This window comes from Cygnus atratus, chromosome 11, assembly GCF_013377495.2.
Source record: "Cygnus atratus isolate AKBS03 ecotype Queensland, Australia chromosome 11, CAtr_DNAZoo_HiC_assembly, whole genome shotgun sequence".
In the NCBI taxonomy this organism is placed as follows: domain Eukaryota; kingdom Metazoa; phylum Chordata; class Aves; order Anseriformes; family Anatidae; genus Cygnus; species Cygnus atratus.
Window position 1 is genome coordinate 5,740,745 of NC_066372.1, and position 22,742 is coordinate 5,763,486.

The window sequence follows — 22,742 nt, forward strand, 5'->3', positions numbered from 1 at the left end:
AACCCTCAAGCCTAACATTCCCCAGGCTCTACAGGAGACCTTCTCTGGAGCTAGAGACCAGATGGGCCTGGAAATGGCACCAACTGGTTAAGTTCAGGTACCTTATCTGTGTCCTTGTGTGTTCCTGCTAATACTGCTTTCTTAGAGGAAAAGACTCAGTTACAGAAAACAGAGACAACATAGCTCTTCCTCAGTGCCAGGAAAAAAAAAACACCCTTCAGAACATTATAACTGAAAATTTAAATATTTTAAAATGCTACTAAGTGACACAGGTGGGCAAATGTCAGAAAGGTCAGGGACTGCATTAGGGTTTTTGCTTTTTCCAACTACTGAAGTCTTACCACCAGGAAAGTGTCAATACCACAGGATTTATTTGGGGAAGGCAACTAATAATCAGAATTAATTAGGCCACAGACTGGAGTTGGGCACTAATGACTACTGTAGTGAACTAGCCACTTCTAACACAGTCATTTATTTCCCTGCACTAGAAGATGCCTTGCAACTGCAACACTGATCCAGAGCTCCTAAAGACAGCCACTCCCCTGCTCTGCTCCCCATGTTGCCTCTCGCCATGGGTTCGTGTTTCCAAATGCCCAAGTGGACCAGGTCCCTTGTACACTTAAGGCTCAATCTCTATTCAGAAAGCCCCTCAGCAGCTCACAACCCCCAGTCAGGCAGGTAACAAGAGGAAAGACAAGGTGTCTGGACATACATAAGATAAGGCATTCTGGGCCTCCGGAACCATGGCTGCGTGCGCGTGCAGGAAAACAACACCAAAAATACTTTCAGATAAGATTACAGAGCCTGGCCACCCCTGGGTCATGCTACAGGGCTTTCCTCCTCCCATTCTTTTGATTTACTAGAAGAAGATCTACAAGCAGGAACTAGTTAATTGTAACACCACTTTTAAAACTGAATAAAAAGTACTGTTACTTGATGACAAGATCATTCTGAGATGGTGGAGGCATTTTTCAGGAAAATTAACTATTTTGAAGACAGAAAGCTGATGAAAGAGTTTGGGATTCTCTATGATGAGAAACTCTCCTAAAGAGACAGACTTGTTATTGTTTGGTGAAGTCATGCCATAATGACAGTGTTTTGACACTCAGAGCTAGTAACAGGAAAACAAACTAACCTTCCACCATTTAATCCCTCTGTTCAAACCTAGGCCTGACAAATACGCAAATACGTCTCATGCAGTTCTGGGAACCAGGAGAAAAAGGATTTTTTTAAAGGCGGCTCAACAAAAATGTTTAAGTGAAATGAGAACCAAATACCAAAATGAGGACAAAATTAAATGGTAAAATTAAAAGATTCTCAACCTTGGATGCTAGTTATCAGGTTGAAGAACGCTTATCCAAACATCAAAGACTGTTTTCCAGAACGAATGAGCTCAAGCTGGCTGCCATACAACTTGCAGATAAGCTGCAGAACCGCTGGTGCAAGGTGCTGTGGATACTGAAAGGCAGCAACATCATTTCACAATATCACCTCCGGTCTAGGCAATCCCTACCTTAAAGATCACTGGCATAAGGAACACGCTGTTGGAGAGTAACTACTACATCCTCCTCCTCTGCTTACAGCACTCCCTAGACTGCGCTCTTCCTGCAGTGGGCAACCCAGCTTTCTGGTCTGACCCAGCTGGTACAGCTGCTCTTACATCTCATACTTTACCTCTGGATTTAACAGGGCATTAAATAGAAAAGGCTTATCAGCTTGCAAGCAGTACTCTTGATTCCCACCTGTATTGTTGGTCTTCAGTTTTAGGAGCAAATTCATCTCCATAGTAGGCAAATATATGGGGGGAATCGAACTTTGATAGAACTTAAGTCAAATAGTGATTCAGATGTAATTTCAAAACAGCACTCGCTGCACCATGAGCACTGATCCAGCTAATCACATGCTGATCCAATCTTTTAAAAAGCTTTGGAATTTAACTTCTGCTCTTCAGTTTCAAACTGACGAAGTTTTTGCTTTTGTACAACATAATATAAAACAAATATAAAAATCACTACCAAAAATGCAGCACTGGAAGAAGATATTTACTACTTAATGTGAACATCAAGAAAGAAACCCAATGCATTCCTGTTCACCCATCAATCTCTGTATAAAGCCTTAATAAATGAACCAACAGTTTTGGGTACTGTGTATCAGAAATGAGAGGACGAACCCTTGGACAAATAAATATTTGTAATACGTGACTTGTGACAGAAAAATTGGGAAGGGGGAAATAAAAAACACCTAGGAACTCTGGAAACAAAGAAGTAAACACATAACTTTTAAATGCCTGTTCTGTTAAGAAAAAATCACAAACAGTACATTTAGTAGAGCTTAGTAACCACTGTTTGCTTTCCACTGATAGAGGCTTAAGCCATACAGCTATTAATCACATCAAAGCAGATATTAAGGAATATTAATCCATACCAGCTGTTACATCTTTTACTGTGCTATTATTAGAGATTAATCTTTATACCACAAGGCTGCCTTTTCGTGTAATTTCCCAGAGGACATCATACAAGCTGATACTGTTTCACAACACATCTGCATAAAGAGGTAGAAGAAAGCTGGATATAATGGTGATATTATATTCATCTTCATCCTTCAAATCTGAGGCACTTATATTAAGAAGTGACACTGTCTATTAAGGTAGTCAGATGATTAGTTAATTTTTATTATGACTATAAAAATGCTTTTATAGCTTGCTGTTTACTTCAAAAGAAAAAGGACATTCTCTTAGTGGTACTGGGTGTAGGCCATGTAATTTCTTACCTCTTGCAGCAGAGATTGAACCCAGTTAAAAACAGCTAATATGATCTAATTGATGGAGTGCAAGTGAGGAATTTTTAGGATTGTAACAGCATTTTAACAAACTAGAATCAACACTGAACATAATGTTTGCCAGTGCAGTATAAAAACCCCATTAAGTGAGCCAGGAATTTAGAGAACACTTGTTTTCCCTGTTGCATATACTTCATAGCCAACTACAACTGCAGGCTCTAGAGAAAGTCCTGTTGGATCACATGTCAGAGGAATGCTATTAAAATCACAGAAAGTATCACCCTGTTCAGAAATAGTAAGATTAAGAAAAAGCCACCGTTATCCATTAAAGATTACGAAATTACCATTAAAAATAAGCTTCTAATCAGTTTCTTGAGTTTTGGATGAGACTCTGGATGCACTAGGGAAATCAGTTGTCATAGTTACAAAAAAAAATCTACATTCTCTGTACCTGCAGTCTCCTCATTTTGCTAAACGTGACATTAATTCAGCTTCATCTCTAATCATGTTTCAACTGTTCATCAGGGTACCTCTGTTTTTTAACTTATTTGGACAACATTTAAACTTTAGAGATTATATATGCACTAGTTTTACAGCCTAAATGGTGAGGAAGAAGCTCGTTAGTCCAGGGTTGCATGATTCACTGTTCTCCCACTCTTCCTTGCAATTCACGTATCTTTTCAGCAGCTGCTGCCTTTTCACTTTCCCCAAATTTGCAAGTTTTTCAGTGGCTTCCTTCTCCACAGTCTGCCTGCACTCTGTTCGGGCAACCTGACCTGTTTCAGCTGGAGATGCTGGTAAGCTAGGACTGTCAAGAAGTGTAGTGTGAATCAAACATCCATGGCAGGGTTACTATTTTAAAACAGAGTAGGAGTGATTGCTTCTGGGAAACTGTCAGTGAAGCACATTTATGAGAGACAGATGCATGTGAATCCTACAGTTGCCAGGACTGTATATAAACAGCTGGTCAGAACAGCATCAAATTGCTAAAAAGCAAACAACATTACTCTGTAAGTGACGAGGAGATTCTGACATTCAGTACACAACATGACTTCTGGGGAATGATTTTGTTCTCTCCACTTCTACTGAAGTGCCACTCTTCTTTTCATCATTGCCGTAAGTTCAAGTCAAACATTAAGGAACATTTCAAACATGCCACCCTTTAAAACTGAAGACTTTGCTCATGTGCAATATGAAAAAGGGCAGTTCTCCCTCTGTTTCCTTGTCAGCTTCATGTTTTTTTCTAACACCACAGAATCTTGGTACTAAATCCATGCTTTCATTGACATGGCTAGCAAAAGAGAGTCCAGAAATGTTTCCAATACTTCTGCAATTAAAATCTGCCAACCTACACTGGCTCAGCAATTGTATCTTATCTAAAAAAAACCCTCTCTCTTCTGGCCCTAGCCTCCTCCAATAGGTTATTAAGATACCGTGTTTTAGAGTAGCTCCTCTGTACACGTAATTTGTATACTGTTTAAATGTAAAAAGAGGGTGAAAGGTGTTAAGTATGAACACAATTCTTAGGTGCTAGACATCAGGCCAAGCCTACCATGACACTTGCAATTCACAATACATGTACTTGTTCTGCTGGACAGTCTGTGTTTGCCATAAATTGTGGGGTTCACACAGTATTTGGCCAAACATACCGGTGTTTTGAGACACACACATTTCTCAAGTAATAGCTAGCGTCAGTTTTTAAAATGCGCCAAACCTTTAGGCTCAAACACGCTGAAGACTGCCAAAAACCTCCAGCAAAACCCATGGCGTTTTCACTGCTGGAAGTCATAATGACACGATGGTTGTACATCGGCATGGTTGTGGGCAGAGGCGCACAAAGCTTTAACAGCTAATGCAGGGCAAGAACTGCTGTCTCTGATTCCATGCTGGCACCCTATCCTGAACAGTAAAACAGTAAGCTGCCATGCCTTTGTGGTAACCTTTCCTTCATGCTACGGATCACACATTACTTACCGTATGCACACACCATCTGCTCCTGCTGGATGTCTGCAGTGTACTGACTTGTAGAGAAGGGGCTTACCGCAATGCTGCATGCCTAGCCATGCTGTGACTCAGACCTGCAGAGCACAGATTCACCTCCTTACGAACAATTCCTGACAACAAATAAGAGAGACTTCTAAAAGCTGTACCTTACAATATTGGTCTTGAGAAGAAATGTACACGACATCAGGAAACATTCCTAGAGGAACCCTTTAGTCCTATATTTCAAACTGCATAAATCCTCTACTCTAGTGATACTCGTCCATTGGACTGTGGGTCATAGCAAAACAAAAGCCTTATAATTCCCTTGGCCAACTGTGCATCCTGCTTAGAGGGTTAAAGGATTTATTTCCAACTCTTGTTGAGATGAGCTGGTACTGATCTCACATCTCTAACACATACTCTATTACAGACTACTTTTTACAATGCTCTCATCCAATTTGGTGAAGAACATTAAGACAACAAATCAACTCTAGATTGATTCAGTGCTGGTTCAGCAAGGCAGTTCAGTAAAAGAGCCAGCAGATTCCCCTCTGTAAAACAGCATAAGAATGAATCAAAAATTTCACAGAATCAGACTCAAACACTGCATTTTTTTAGTTTCTTCTAAGAACGCAGATACAGTATTGATACTGTGATAGTTGTAGATTATTCTAATTTTACATTTCCTTCTTTCATGAGACTGAAGAGTACAGGCTGTGCTGCTGCCTCTAAGTTCAGGAGTCTGTACCAGAGGTTAAGTACGGCTAAGTACACATTTGGATTCTTTGAAAAGGGGCAACTGATGGCTGATTCTCCATACACAAGCCTGCCTCTCTTTTTCTTTAGGGCCATAAAAGTCTACCTGAAATAAATTATTATACCTAAACATTTTCTTACTTCCCTCACTCATCTGACTCCCCAGACTTAAAAGAAAAAAAAACCACAGCAGTTACTTCCTGAGTCACTGAGACACTGGCCAGAATGTCTGTGGAAAGAGCGTTTCTTAGTCAGAGCAGAAATTTTTTGGGAAAAAAAATAGAGGTTTGAAATACTCTAAAGGAGTGCAAATGAAACCAATTCCACTCTTACCAAGAGGTCTGTCTAATCAGAACTGTCAAATTATACAGTTGCACATCACTGTTCCAAATAAATCCATTATGCTTTTTTTTTTTTTTTTAAAAGAACTGTCAAAAGGTATGGTAGTTTGAAGGAAATAACAGTTTCTTGGTAAACAGTTTAGCAGCAGAAAATAAATTCATCCCACTAATCCTTTTTTTTTTTTTTTCCTGTTGGAAGTTTACTATTACCATAACAAGCACACAAAACATATACTTTGTTAAAGTACTACATCCCTGCAAAACACACACATTGGAGACTATTTTCAGTCCCTCTTTTCAGCTATACCATTAGCAAAAGTTTACTCAATGCAAAACACCCTCCCCAAAGCAGAAAATCATTCAAATTTCCTTCAAGGTGTCAACTCCTGAAGATGACGACTTTCACTTGCATTTATGCTGATAGCATACTGTTAATCTCAGAGGCAACATCCATCATTTCTCAGAAGTACCACTCCCAGCCTACTACATACACACAAAATATTCTTCTCACAAAAGTTATTTTTTTATTCCTAAAATGAGCTCTAAAGCAAACAGACACCAAAAGATTTAGGAAGACTACAGCAAGTAAGACATGAAGATTTTGCAGCTTTTTAAACATTTCTTTTTTAAAAAAATCACAAATCAAACCTCATTATGAAAAACAAAATCTGCATTGTGTTCTTCCACCTTCCTTGTCTTGCCTTTCCTATGTGAATGATGGGAAAAGATTAAACAATTTTAATCAGGTATTTCACTCTGACTTACTCCATTCAGGAGGTAAAATTCTATCTTCTTGCAGTATCAAGATAGGATTGTGGACAGAAAAAAAAAGCTGACTGCACCTGGGGCACTACACGTGTTACAGACTTCCTATTCTGACCTGTCATATTCAAGTGATGCTGAATATAGAAAACAACATATTGAAGGAAAAATCCTGACATTCCTTTATCGCTGTTTCTTTGTATTCGTCAATAAAGTTAACATTACCAGTCCAAGAAACTACTGCTGACATCTGAAGTTTTCTGGTTGGCAAAGCAAGCAATAAGCAGCTGTTTGTGAGAATGGGAGTGTCTTGGAGGACAGCCTGTTTTTTCCACACTCTTTGCACACAGCCATGAGGTATTTTAAGTATTAACTGTGCAAGTAATGGGAAATGTAACACAAAGTGAGTCTGTTACTAGGTATTAGCTGACATTCTTATATGCCACTATGCTCTTACGCCTCTCAGCAGAGAAAAAAGCTGAGCCCATTATAAACGTTAGAGCATTTTCTTGTTCTGACTGTTCCAGGGGCCCGGGAACATGGCCATTATAGCTGAAATACGCACATTTTTTCTCCTAGCACTCAACATTTGTAATATGGCTTATACTATGGCATTACATGTAACTTGATGACAATCTCTTTAGCAGACAAAGGAGCCAGGTTCCCTAGTTACTTTATAAAAGACACTGCTGTAAATGACTTTATCCCTACACAGTGCTTACTATTCATCTGGTGATGCCCATGACCATCAATTTCTGTTGAAGTCCCCCAAAACTAGACACAGTCATTCTTGCTTTCACAGATGACCATGGCCAATATTTCATATCATATAGAACAAATTATTTTTTAAGAAGGAAACATTTTAATAGATTCTAGTTGCCTCTGTATCAATAAATAATTTCCTCCATGATGCTGCCAGATGTTTTTTTCTCTCAATTTTGTTCTTTCAGACTTACTTTTATTATAATCTGACACTTTAACATTATGAATACCAGAAGAAATTAGAGGTAAGAGGGCTGGAGGGGTAAGAAGAGAAGAGAAATCTATTTCTCATTATTTGAATGGAGTCAGTTTGAGAACGGTCAGTGGAGATAAAATTTACATAATCCTGAGTTGAAGTTAAGTCTGTATACTGTTCCAAATGGACAATCCATGGACAAAAATATATTCAAAATCATTTCACATTTAAAATCTAATAGTTCATTGGTTACTAAAAAGCCTTAACACACATCTACAACTTGCAAGCTTGTGACAACAGGGTGAGTTTAAACGTTAAAAAGCAATCTCCTGTCTTCTTTCTCCCTCGCTTACTTTTTCATTTGTATATTGCACAGCACATGAACTAACCACAAAGTGTATTTCTCATAATATGCGTCTGCTGCAGATGTTCAGTGAATCATGTCAGAACCTTTTATAGATCCTATCAGTCTTCTCATTGATTGCATCTGAATTTTGCATGAACACTAAGTATCAACAGTCATCAAAATATGATTTTAACTACGTACAGGATTACAGTCTAGCCCTGTTTGGTGATATTTATCCAAAGACAGCGTGCATATGAAAGAACTCCCCAAACAGGGATAAGATTCGTTGTCAGAACCAGTGCAATGAACACAGCCAATACCTCCGGGATTTAAAAGAGAACAGAAGGAAATAGAATCACTCTCATTTAAATTGGTACCAGCTATTAAAAATACAAAGGGCAAACAGACAGTCTCCATCTGCTTCTTTCACGTTGTGTTATTTGGGTAACTGCAGACTTACCTTTTGTGATCCAGATGCGGAGCCCTTAAATGAAGTGCGTTTGAAGGAGCCGCTCATCCTCCGTATGGAACCTGTGAACTTTCCTCCTCTTCCTTTCATAGTCCCCTGGCCCTTACCCTCCATAAGGAACCTAGTACCCCACCACCAAAGAAAACTCTGATTTTAGTCATACAGTCTGAGCCTGAAACCAACAATCATTGAAGTACAGCTTAAATAAAGTCTCACAGATGCATAAAACAAATTCAAAGCCAAGTAATGAGACCCCTGTTCTGATATGCACCCTGTCACAAGTGTTACCAGCCAGTGAGACAAGTAAAAAAACAAGGCAATGCACTGATACAAACTGCTGTCCCCCTCCCTCTCCTCTCTACTAACTCTATAATCAGGCTTAATGCACACAGCTTCTGCAAGCTATGGTTTTTAATGGACAGAGATTTAATAAATGGTGATTGAAGGTAAATCTACTTTAGAAGCGGCAGCCCGAAAGGTTTTTATTCGTGCAAAGCACAGGGCAGTCAGATGGAAATTATTTTGGTATCAGTAGAAAGGCACATGAGAAGAGCAGATGGTCCTCAGCAGACTATGGGTTGGTGGAACGCTAAAAGGTAACTGCTGATGGAGAATGTGCCTACAGTAGACCTAAGGATGAAAGAGGCAAGGTTTTAAAAGCAAGCCACCCATAAGAACACAAGTTAGATTCTAATTAATTAGGGCATATGGGTTGTAACAAACAAGGTGTGGCATGTATTATTTTCATAAATGCCTATGGATATCTCAATTCACCTATTTTGTACTATTCAGCCTAAATATGCAGAGTGAAAGCAAAAGGAGGCAATTAGGAAAGATTAGAGAAACAAGGATGGGACAAGGTACTTTAAAAGACCAGTGAAATTCTTATTGACTAGGAAATACCTAGCCAGCTCCAGAAAGACTTGCCTTCTCAGAAATGAGTGAGGAATCTGTTAGAGTATGGTTTAGGAAAGATGATAGATGAGAGCACAGAGCAACAAGAGAGACATTTCAGAAACATACACAAGGACTGCTGATCTGGCAGTTTTGCCTGTGAACTAAGTAGGAAATATCAACAACCTACAGGAGTTAGTCACACAGTTACACTAGTTAGTTATTCTGTTTTTCTAGGTTCGAGTCCTTTGTCTCTCTATAAAGATGAAATGGGTACCAGAGAACGCCTCCAGCTAGTTAGAGGAGACAAAGAAAATTGTGTTGAAAACCTAAACCAAAACTAAGTAAAACTGGAAGAGGATGATGGACTAAGCTGCATCAATTTTTCCTGTTCTTGTCAGTTCTGCCATAATCAGGAAGCTGAAATGGGATGTCCCAGGCCAGAAAAGAAAATTAGCCGGCTACTTATCATATACTTAAAGCTGTGTTGGGAAATGGGAGAGTGAAAGTTCCATTCTTTGCACATAGATTACATTAGTGCAAATAGTTTGGGGGATCAGACTGGTGGAATGTTGAGTGGGAGGCATGGATTCTAAAGGATAACAAAAGAGGTCTTCCTTTTTAACAATTCTTTAAACTTCTGCAAAAACAAGGAAGGTAAAATGAGCATTTTCAACAAGACTTTTGTCAGCAGCTTGTACATGTCATTGTTTTAAGACACAGCTTGGCTTAAGCAAACAAGACAGGCGTAGAAGCTGGCACATGAAATATAAAAATCTGGTAAGGACAGTAAAATGACAGAGCATAGACCAAAGAACCTTAAAGGAAGTAGTGATCAGAGAAGCTACTTTACAAAATAATGCCTTGTAAATTCCATGTACACCTGCTCTCCAAAATGGTCTCTCCATCATATCTGGTCAGTTAGCAGCAAAGCATTGCAATTACCGTAAGTTCTATCAGATCTGACAGGTTTCATGAGCTGACAATATGCCCCTCCTGGATCTAGCATCTTATTCGATAATTATAAACAAAACTGAAAGACATTCAGATAATAGCTCATGCTTGAAGTCACAGTAGGGAGAACATTTTTATTTTGAATTGTAGTTTAAACACTTCCATCATGAATGGTGTCATGGAACACAAAAAAAAATAGTATTTGCTTACAAATAGCAAAAAGGTCTGTCCTGGGATAGGCAACATCTGTCATACACAGGAACATGACCCCACTGCTGTAGCACAAGGACAGTGCTCCGTTTTGTCTTTCTCACTTGGAAAAGCAGGATATGAAGTTGTTGGAGCAATTCATTTCAGACTGAGTTCTACAAGTTACTGGGTATACAAGCTTGATTGTGTACAAACATTACCTTCAAATCCTACTGAAAATGCATTTCAGGGAGCTACTAGTTCTCAAACAATACTTTTTATACTCAGAAGTCTCAGAAGTGTTTTGTTTTTTTTTTTTTAATTTCTCAGCCTCTTCTCATTCTGTCTTATTTTCATAAGCTTAATGTAATTGCATTCCATTTCAAGAAGTCCCTAAGTGCTGGAAGTTAAAATTCACAGGACATTTTTAGCTATAAGTAGACATCATCAGTGTCAAAATAATTTGTAACCCTTCTACTTAGTTTCTTAATGTTCTTCCATTTTCTCACACACTTTTCAGAAAGCAGAAAATCAGAATACGATCCTGTTCTCCCAGATACAATGTAGAATGAAAATAGAGAATTAATTCATTCATTTGGTTGTATTGGATCTGTGATTCTAAGACTTTTGTCTGAGCTCCCTGTATACTGTTTTTGGTTTATTTTAAGGACCACACTGGATTTTCACATGTTATCAGTACCCAGAAGACCTCCCAAGAGCCTGGTGAAAGCCTACCAACAATCAATGCAACGCAAGCTGCTGAATACTAACCCCAGCTGAAAAATCAGGCAACTAAGTTCTGCTGATGTTCTTGTCCCTGCTGTGCTTATATAACTCTTTGGGGGCTGATCCCGCTATACTAAGGGAAGAGAAACGCACCATGCTGGCATTTTCATCAACTCCCATATTTTAGAAGCACAAGTTTAACTGATTTTCCAAAACAGCTCGTGGCTTTAGGAAGACAGTCGCACATTAGGGATCCTGCTAAACACTGTTACCAAAGGTTCCTGTTTCTCCTTGGAGTTTTCCACTTTATCAGTTGAGCTGATTTAATGGTTTGCGTAGTCTAAATCAGATCTGTGTAATGATCTGGTTTAAATTAGCACTGGGGGAGGAAAGAGTGTTAATCTCTTGCAACAGGATGTGGCTGGCAACGAATGAGAATTTGGCACAGTGGGGAAGTGAAAGACCCTTAAACTGTCTCTGTATCTGAACAATCCATGACATGAAAGCACGCATTTGTCTGTTGCCATCAATCTGTCTTTTGAAAAAAAATGGCAAAAAGATTATGAAAAATCCTAAATCATATGTTGTCATAAGAGAAAAAATGGAGTGCAGACACTCACAATTTGCAAGATCCTTCACCTTCAAGGTCCTTGTCAGCCTGCTCCATGGAAAAAGTAGTATGCATCCACTCCAAGTACACAAAAGTAACACTCTATGTAAGACATATGTACTTATATATCCTATAGATACCGCACCATGGAAATTTAACCTGTGCACTCATGGATCAAGATCCATCCATCAAATTCCCTATCACCATGTGTTTTTAAAAATGTGAATGGTTTGGTTAAAGAGAGCTGCAATTGTCTCAGCCTACAGAAAATCCATAAGGGACTAAAATGTTCCCAGTCAGAGCTCATCTATGACATCACATCAGAGAGACGGTTTAAAGAAATGTGATAGATTTAAAGCTTTGACCTATAGTCTACCATATCGGCTGAAATGTTTCCACTGACTTTTGGTAGTCCAACTCTTAATACGGAAAGCAGTAGTGCATAATCTGATGAATGTTATTTACATAAACAGACTGGGGTAAGATAGGCTTATATCTGTATCAAGACTTAAATGTAAAAGGACTAATAGAATTAGGCCTTGATTTTGTATTTAATATGAGTATTAAAGTAAACATAAGCTTCTTCCACAGCCCATGGATTCTAAAACAAAACCTAAAAGGACACCTACTTTTTTTTTTGGCATGTGAAATCTTAAGAGTATTCTCTGAAAAGAAAAAAAAAAGGTATTGGTATCTTTTGACATAACTGATACAATGAGAAAATTCAAACAGTCATCTTGAACTAAAAAACAAAAACAAAACCTACATTCCATTAAGGATGTTAAGTAACTGGGCTAAGAACAACAGCTGCCGGTATTATGCTCATTGCTGCATAAATGCTGTTCCAAAAGTGCTTACTCCAGGATAGTCGTAATTAGTTATGTTTTTCTATCAAAATCTCCAGACGTGTCCCTACAAGCAAATCCATTTTCTACTTCAACAGGAGTTTTCCTGCATAAGGACATGAGCATATGCCAGGATTGTCTGAAATCACTGTGGTGCTGCAAGCTACCTATTATTATTTTGAAGCCTTTCAGGGTCTCAGAAGCCCACCTGTTATTCTGTTACAAGGAGGATAAACCTGCTACTCTCCCAATCTGAAAACAAATGGAATTACTCTTCAAGATGATTTAATCCTGTTAATCCATTTATATATTCCCTGCAAGTTGGCTGGCTTCAGAGAGACAGTTCAGTCATTTAACATATTTTTGACTTTCAAAATTCAGCCTCTTCCAATCTGTTGTTGTGTGTTCCCCTCCCCCACCCACCCCCTCATTGTAGTACATATAAAAAGCTGCATAGAAATCAGACTAGCTTCTCATAGTTTTGCACAATGAACTCCAAAGCAGGTGATGGAGGGCCCATTTGGGAAGAGCTGAGCAGAATGAAAGTGGAAAACACTCTATAGACAAGCTAAAGGAAAGAAGCAAGAAGTTTCTTGGCTACTAATGAATCACTTTGCTTTCCAAATCAGACAACTTTGCCACAGTAGATTCACTTTTGAAGGACAAACATGAAAACAAAACTGTAAGTAATAAACACACCTTGTTCTGGAGCCTTGCATACTTCAAACAGTAACAAAATGTTTAAAATTCGAAAAACGATTATTGTTTAGTTACACAGGCTTCTCAGTGGACTACTACTGAGACCACATCGCGCTACTTTCCACCACCCACACCTACACATTCAGATGCACTGGCTGGGTGGGAATCACACAGAACAAAGTAGTAGTACATTACTTTTATGTCATGAAGGGAAAGCCGTGAAACAACTTCTAGGTCTCATTATTAGCCAAAAGAAAAAACATATCCCACTACATCATGATCCATTATAAAATCCACTGTTTTTAGAAAAAACACATTTTCTTCTCCTAAGATTTTTTATAGCTTTCCTCCCTCTCTTCATTAAAAACTAAAGAATTTGCTTTTAAAATTTTATTTCTTCTTCTTTTGAGAAACGCAGAATCTAATGACCATAAATGCAGCATTGTCCAACATAAATGCAGAACAGGCAGTGGTAACACTCCATAGTAGGGTACAATAACTTAATACCAAGCTAAATAGAAATATATTGAAGTCCAGATGATGAGAGACAAAAACAAAAAATTCCACACGTACATTTCTAAAGATAAGGGACAAAATACAGATGTTCTACATTTTCAAGTTCTGAAGAAACGTCAACAATTCATGAAATTATGATGTTTTTGCTTGGAAGTATGATATTTTTTCTAGGCAAAGTGCATTTCTTATTTACAACAAAAACAATCATAATTTTGCAAAACAGAGCTTGACATCTTTCTTAGATCAGAGTAACTCCAACTCAAATAATGAGGAGCATATAGAGAATTATACATGGTTTTTAATTTGTTTTTATAATTTTTTACAGAACTCTAAAACTTCCTGTGCACAACATAAATCATAGTGGGAGCACATTGTCTTTGATTCCCTTTGACAGTTTCCACTCTAGTTATATACTGAGGTACCTTATTATTTTATCTCATTTATAGGTCTTATCTGTTATGCACTTGATTACTGCTCTGGATGCTTTTGTTTCTATCCCTGAAATGAAGTACAGACAGAGTATTATTGTTCAGCACTGGTTACATACCATGAGAATGAGCACACTGTAGGTTCCTGGGGGCTGTTATCTGTTGGGTGAAGAAAATTCAACGTCTTTTTCTGTGAACTATATCTCCTCATAGCAATGCTGTAGTAACCTAGGCAAAAATATATTTGGATTTAAAATGTCACAATTTACACAATAAAATTCAGACAGCATATAACTGACATGTGACATACATAGCACAGAAGTTCCATTCAGTCATTTCCACACTTCAAAAGCTCAGAGGAAGACTGTGAGCTACTTTGTAGCACTCTTCCTTCAGCATTGTCTAATTACCCATTCCAAGAGTCCTTGTTATTTATCAACTCCATCCTCCTCCTCTTGCAAGAAGAAACCGTGTTTAAGGTGAAATTAAGGAGATCATGGGACATGTGGAGGAAAGGTAAAGAGACAACCTCTTCTTGTGCCAGTGAGCCTGTAACATGGTGCCTGCATTACCACCCTATTGCTCACAGATTAGAAATAGCCTAAGAACAGTCCATCTAAACAACCAAATGTATTTCAGTAACCTCACTTCCATAATCTGCCTAGGGAGTAAAACCCACAGAAACCTACCAGTTCTCTTTGTCATGCCATCCTTGGGCACTGACTCATAGAATCACAGAACGGTTTGGGTTGGAAGGAACCTCAAAGAACATCTAGTCCCAACTCACCTACCCCCCAAAAAAACAGATTTATGATGCAATAGGTGAACATTCTGATAGGGAAAAAATATGAACACAAAATAAATTCCATAAAAGTTTCCATAACAGCAACATTTCTGGTAAAACTACAGAGTTTAACTTTTGTGAGGAAAATAGGAATGTTTCCAAAAAGAGGTTTCAACAAATAGGGAAGCTCTTTCTGTGGAAAAAAAATAAAAATAAAAAAGTGCACTTACATACAATACTTCTCTATCTAGTATACCACCTTCTTCAACGCTATACTGTGGTCTCAAAGAAAGCTAGCTATATAAATCCACAACGTTTCATTGTCCACCAGCAACTAAAGGCTGAAAGAGAGATTTTCTCTTACTCACCTAATAACGGAGCACTCAAAAAGATAGTGAAGGAGAGAGATGAAGAAATTAAACCATAAAACTAAGGAAATTAAATACAAGTAAGCTTTGAAGCCTTGAACCTGCATCACTAGGTATTAGCCCACAAAACTCCACTGATCCGAGCACTGAACACATAAGCCTGTAACTCGGGAAGGAAGTAGCGTACTTCTGCTTCCCACCTCAAGACGATACCTACAACTGGTGACAAAAACCCACTCCTTGCCCAGGTAAGCAAGGAGGGTCTGCACAGCAGGCAAGCTGGAAATCTGCTCATCTGCAACATACTACATGATGAAACAAGGCTTTCTAATGTGCTCCATCATTCCTGAGATGAAGAAAGCAATGCCATCAGTTCTACAAAGAGGAAAAGACAGACTTTCATTAGATGCTAATGTTCTCTCATTTGCACTTGGCATTCACTGTGGAATGCCAAAGAAATATTTAAAAGTGGCACATCCATTTGGTACCTTTAATTGTAAATATTTCTTAGAGCTCCATCACTGGCAACACTTGGGTCTCACTGGCAAGCAACACTTTTTTTTTTTTTTTTAATGTTATCACTAGCTCCATCTGGTGGGTATTCTGCAGAATATATTTTCTTGAACGGAAAGCATAGCATTTTCTGATACTTTGTCTGTCCTCCCTTTGGAAATATAAGCATTAAAATGTCTTAATATTTAATTAATTTTACGTTATATTAGCATGGGAAAAAAGTCACAGATCTTCTGAAACTTCCATCTTTATTTGATGTAACACTGTAAGAAAAGGAATTTAATTAGAAACCATAATGTACTGGTATTATACATAATGAGGTTGGCTGTGATTGTGAAAATTGCTTTTCAAATGAGAAAAATAAACGGAATACATAAAATATATTTGGACTAAATAACAATGGAAACTAATCTAGAGAAGACCTGTAATGTGGATATGCAAAACATTTTGATATAATGAGAATATGAAATAGAGATTAGCTGCATGATAGAAGCAAACATAAAATACAGAATAGCTTTAGAAGTTATCTGATTCCCAGTTCCTCTCTTCCTGGCCCTGGCACTGATCTTCTACGGGACCGATGCCCCAGTTTCTCCATCTGAATAGAAGAAGCAATCATATAAATCTATGCAAACGCTCTTAACCCCATGATATTTGTAAAATAATTTGGAGTTCTTGGATAGATAAAAGTATGATTCGTGTATGCAAAATCCTTGAGCAAACAGTCCCTACACTTTCACAAGAACATTCTCAACTATATTGACAAGTCCACAGTTCTTCACAGTAATGAGTTTTAAAATGTTGATAAATTTTATCAGAAGTACCTAGCCAACATTAATGAGACTTACTGAAAGGAAAAAAAAAGTGGTGGTGGGGAACCTCAGTTGAGTTGTCAAGGGTGCTCACTTAAGAGGGTCAGCAGTAGTCTACACAAACCAAACATTTCATTTCAGAATTCATGTATCACCAAAGGTAAGAACAACAACAGAAGATGAATACAAATACAACAGAATTGATCCTACCTCTGCGTTCTAACTCTAGCACTTAAAGGTCTCTACTCCCGCTAAATTTACAGATGATACAGTTAGGTAGCACAGCTCTGTAATCTCTCACACGTCAGTGAGCAATGAATCAGCATCTCCTAGACAGTCTTGTCTGGCAGAGCTTAGCACCTCTCATTTATTGCTGATCCTCATTTATTCTCATTGCTTAACTCACTGAGGCCCGTGACATTGGCCTCAAAGCTACCAAGTTGTAGCTTTACACTGGGCATTTTCTGATTGTGGTGTTTTACCTTCTGCTGACAGAAATTTGTTAGGAAAAGAAACGTGCTTCAAAGGAGTGGAATCTAATAAAGTGAAGGGAGATTGCACAAAGCTATGCAGAAAAAAATCCATTGCTCTCATCTGCCTGCCAAGCACTAGATAATAAATGCGACCGTGCTTTTTGCTGTCAATCTGTGGAGAATAAAAGGGCAAAATCCATAAGGTTTTTCCTGATTTCCTGGGATAAGCAACAGGAGTCAGTGTAATGCGAATGCTGGAGGAAGACAGTATCAGGCATTCTCACAGGCACCTCATCCCTTTTATCTGCTGATTAGGACATTAGATCCCGTTCCTTCTCCATGGTGAGAGGTGCCAGGCTAATCACTGGAAACAAAAAACTTCTGGACAGCAACCAATCACTACCAGCAGCATCTGGACCTAACAGCCACCAGCCTGCTATGCCGTCTTATGGTGAGAGACAAATGAAAGTTAGGTGTGACAGATCCATTACCTGTCTCTCTGTCCAGCAGCAATTACACAGAGTTCCCACCTTTACCAGTTTCTTCAGCTTCATGTACTCTATTTCTACTAGGAACACTTATCACAGTAATATATTCCATCTGAACAACTCATGTCACAGGTATCTCCAGAAATCTGACAGAAGATGGTGGATTTTCATTGCTACTTCCTGAATTTCAATGTTACATTTACAAGGGGATATATAATGGAGAGGGGACTTCTCTTTTTTATCTTCCTCTTTCATTGTCAATCTCCTAACATTTTTGTGGTTGGGATCACGAGTTAGTCATCTCTTTTCCTCCTGACTACAAAGCCTCAGAGACAGACAAAGACAAAAACTGCTCCAAAAGACATGTGCTAGAGTCAAATGAGCAAACCTAGAAAATCAAAAACTAGCAAAATCCAACCTGACCTTGCAGTAATAGGATCACATCAGGATTAGTCCATGTCATAGATTAAGCCCACTGAAGTAAACTAATCTTTCTCCAGTCAGCTAAGACTGTATGTTTACTCGCTAAGCTGGGAAAAACTCAGGAGTGCAAAAAGCATATCTGTTGGAATAGACCATCTAGACTGTGCCTACATCAACGATTAGTGCACTTACTGCTGCACCACTGAACTGACCTTAAAGTGGCTTCAGAAAGCAAGAGAACTCTTTAAACAGTTGTTAAACTACATTGTGTGCATTCATGGAAAAAGCATATACAAGTCAGCAGAGCACTGTTATGTTGAAGGCTCTTACAGACTCTATGAATTCACATTTGGGCAGTCAAAACTTTCTTTCTGAGAGAAGCAAGCAATTCTGTCCATCAGCACAAAGATGTCTTGCAGGCAGTGGAACATCTTCCCTTTGGCTGGCAGAGAAATATTCCATTCAGACTGCAAGCAACAGGAAGCTCTGAACTGGGGCGGCTCTGAGAAGGAACAGTATACCCACTGTGCTTCTCTGCCCATGAATACAGCAGCTGGTGGCTCTGCTTAACTGCAGATGTACTAGCCCACTCCTCTCCTGCCATTAGTCCCTTCGCACAGAGATCACCAGAGCACCACACTACAAAATGGGTGCTTGTTCCCTGCTCGGTGTCATCAAACTACTTCTTTCCCAGTCAGTAAGAGTAATGGCTTTTGTGCATCTGGGGAATAAGGTACCTCTGGGAGCATCCTCTTCCTCATAGGAATGCCTTTTTCAGTGCATGCATCGCACTGCTTCTCCAGAAGTCTCTACACATCTTTGGGAGCTGTCCATTCTACCATCTCAGTCCAGGCTGCTTACAGTCCTTTTGAATACTTCCTTTTCTCCTTCACCTCTGTTAATTAAAATATTTGCCAGGATCTTTATTTTGAATTCTCATCAAAACATCAACATCTGACTGAAAGTGGGCATGGGGAAATTAAGACAGAAAGTAAATTTTTTTTTTTTTTTGGGGGGGGGGCAGTATTTCCTCACATGCCTGTGGTTTCCTACTCATAGAAATGATCACAGCCCAATGCCTCCACATAATAGGGCTAGCAGAGTTGTGCCTGTGAAAACACACTAACCAAGATGCTGATCTGACATCAGAGATACTGTTTTACTGAAGATATACTCTAAGTGGGAGCAAAACAAGATTGTGCAAACCTCTGGACAGTCACCCCCGCAGAAGCACCAGACCGGGTCCCTGCATGGGAGAGTAACCAACTGCCTTTGTGGCACCACCACCCTACTGCTGCCTGCTTAACCTACACAGCTGGTCTACTTTAACACCCAATTCTTAAAGAGCTCCTGACTCAGAGATAAAGTGAGAAAATGAACGCACCCAGTCAGTGTTTGTATACATACACATATCCAGTCAATAAATTCCTGCTTTCTAGTCTACTCAAAAAAACAACTTTTCCCACCTGTCCTCAAGGAACTTCATCTTCACATGCTACAGGGCAACAGAAGTGCAACAAAAGAAAGTCTTCCATGTTCTATGACTAGAAGGTATCTTGAGAGCAAATTCATAAATAATGAAGTCCAAGATAAATTTGACAGAAGATGAAGAAAACATCTTGAATACCAGAGAAGTTCGCGAAGAAGTAGTGTGTTCTGTGCTGTGCAATAGAACATGTTGCTTTTTTTCTGTTTTCCTTAGCAACTATCAACAGACTTCTGGGCCCAATCCTACATACCTTACAAGGGTGGAATTTCCCAAGTAAAATTTACCATAGTTCAGAAACAAAAGTAGTGCATATTTTAGGACTTAGAGGAGAGTTAAGCATAGACTGGCATTATGCCAGTCCTCCGCATTAGACTGAATTCCACCTTTAATGAAGTTGGTCTGAACTAGGCTTTTCCAGGATTGCGAGGATTGGGCCCACTGTTAAATTAGAAACTGTTGTTACAGTGATTCATTACAGCTAAGGAATTCTCAGCACATAGACATTTTAAATGAGAACTAACATGGACAAAAGGACAAAATAATGAAAATATAACATGGTTGCATACCTGTGATGCAGATCCAGTCAAATGACTCCATTTAGCTCTTTGCATGCACTTACAAAGATCATCTTTGTACCGTGTATGTATAGTGCCTACCTCAACAGGGTCCATGCCTTAGCTTTCTCGGATCATATCAAAAATTACTAAATCGGAAACACCACGTGTTGATTTTTTTTTTAAACTAAATCAATTTAGAAAGTAAGTGTACATTGCCATCTGACTTCCCACAAGATTCTACTAAAAAAATACTCATATTAAAAGGAGAAAACATTTACATCAGTAAGCGTATTTTTGCATCCATGAACAAGAGTCAAGTTTCCCTAATAAGATTCAGGAAACTGAACACCAAAGGCTTATTTTATCAAGAGCTATCTAGTTGTAACTGAAGAAAAAAAATATCCCAAACAGAAACTCAGTGATACAGGAACCTTAACCATCAGCATTTTTGCAATTAAAACGTGGTCTTAACTTGATGTAGAGGGTTTTAAACTAGCTGTGATGGAAGCCTGACTACCAGACTGAAATAGGAACAAGACTGAAAGCAGCCGTTTGTAGCTTTGAACGTGTACATATGCAATTACTCCTAATGATTACATCCCTGACTGACTCCATTTGCAGATACTCATCCTGAAGATGAGTGACTCTTTCTTCCTTTGCTTAACCCACATTTTGTCCCAAATATCCATGTTAAATGGATTCTCACAAGAACAATGTTTGCCCACAACTTGCTTTTGAATTTTAATTTCCAAACTTGTGCTGTCTGAGGAAAGGATGACTGCACATCTTGATAACCTTCAAACTTGTGTTATTAGCAGAAAACTGTAAATCAAGCAACATTTCTGCAACAAAATTAACATGAAGTTTCAAGTAGAAAGACCATTTGAAGAATTTCCCTTTAACACCCCTGAAACTGGTAGCTAGGGCCACAGAGAGGATGTCTGAGCTGTGTTAGTCATGACATACATGGTTGCATTAATACTCAGCAAGAGTCCTCACAACTGAAACAGATGTACCCATGGTAGACTAAGGTTTTATCACTGCCACTGAGGTGTTTGGTTTCTATGCACGCTGATAAGTAGGCAGCTGGTGGGGCCATATTTGCTTCCTGACTGCTGTGTTTTGTGAGTTATGCAAAACTTCCAAGCTCTCACCTCTGTAGCAGTAACACCAAGGTGTAGGCAGTTTCTTGTCCCAGAGCCACTCAAGGCCTGGCTGGTGGTGGAGCCCGCTGCCAAGCTCCATTTCAGCAGTCACCCAATCAATAAGGAAAACTACTGCGTTGATGTGATTTGATTTTCTGTTATGTATTCATCTTAAAAACAGCATGACAATCTGTTCCTCAGAACAGTACAACTAACACACCATACCTTACAAAGGTATGGCTGACCTTTCTTTCTTGTTCATTTAGGGAGGGGTAATTCACCTTAGAACTTCCAGTGATGAGTTAGTAGGATCATTGCTAACATTCTTTGTTTCTAAATTGCCAGAATAGAGAAAGTTTGCATTTTTAGTGAAAGCTATTTTGCAATACAACATTTTAAGCAGCTGAGTGGTGTTTAAATCCATACCTACTGCAAGATACTAGAAAAGTAACAATTTTTAGATGAAACGTTTAGAACTTAATAGTTTGAGAGTTTTGGAGATGGGCAGCAAGGTGATCTATATTGCCTTCAGCAAATTTGTATGACCCCCCAAATCTGCTCTGCTGGGACACTTTTAAGCACAAACTGGCACAAGACTGTCTATTAATTCCCATTTTCCATAACAAACACACTAGAGAACTGCAGAGTTCTTCTCCTTTCCAAAATTATTTGACTATAGATTCCCAGTGTGGTTGGTAAAGTGAGATGAACTGCAAAATGTTCAGAAGTCTATCCCTTTTGTTCAGGTCAAGGAAGACCGAAGATATCATCATGACGGGTCAACAAAAAGAACACCAGTTAGTTCATTTCAAATCTTTGCCTTGCATTCTGCTTATAAAACATCAGTCGTTTTTTATTCATTATCTCTTTCTTTCACTGTCCTGCTTACAAGCAATGTTTAGTCTACAATACAGTTGGTACTAAAGAAACCTGAACTTTGATGTAGCATTAGCAAGTACATATCAAAAGATATATATGTCTGTACTCTTTCCTCAAGCACATTTCAGATGGCTAAAAATTTACTTTCATTATTCATTTTGAAGCCATGAAAAAAATCTCTCTCTTCTGCCAAAAAATTTAAGAAAGAAAGAGAATGTCTTTATTTAGTTAACAAATTCCAGGTATGTAAGATGCTACTGCATTAAAAGCTCAGATTTAAACTACTTAAGATTAATTCAAGTTCAAGTTTCAGAAGACTGAAGAATTGCAGCTAGCACTATACCACTTGGAAAAAAAAAAAAAAGCAGTTCTCATCTCACTTAAATGCAGAGCCATAAAATGAGCCATTTTAGCATCCTGCTTTGCAAAAGACCTTTGACACAAGCAAATGGCCAGTGAAACAATGGTAAAAAAGAACACATTTCTCTTCTCAGTTGCATACAATCTGTTCATTTTATCTTACAGTTTTGCTTAAAATAGAAAAATGAGAAGCACCT

The 22,742-nt window shown here is 38.6% G+C and overlaps 1 protein-coding gene across 1 annotated transcript in view; it reads right to left on the reverse strand.

Moving 5' to 3' along the window:
* TRPM1 (transient receptor potential cation channel subfamily M member 1) overlaps positions 1 to 14,806 on the reverse strand; it is an 85,671-nt gene extending 70,865 nt beyond the window's left edge. Inside the window, exons 1-2 of the mRNA XM_035553878.2 lie at positions 14,565 to 14,806; positions 14,374 to 14,482 (exon numbers count right to left, since the gene is read on the reverse strand). Coding sequence (XP_035409771.1) covers positions 14,374 to 14,376 — 3 coding nt within the window. The 5' untranslated portion in view covers positions 14,377 to 14,482; positions 14,565 to 14,806. The remainder of the gene's footprint in view (positions 1 to 14,373; positions 14,483 to 14,564) is intronic.
* Between the last annotated feature and the right edge of the window lie 7,936 nt (positions 14,807 to 22,742).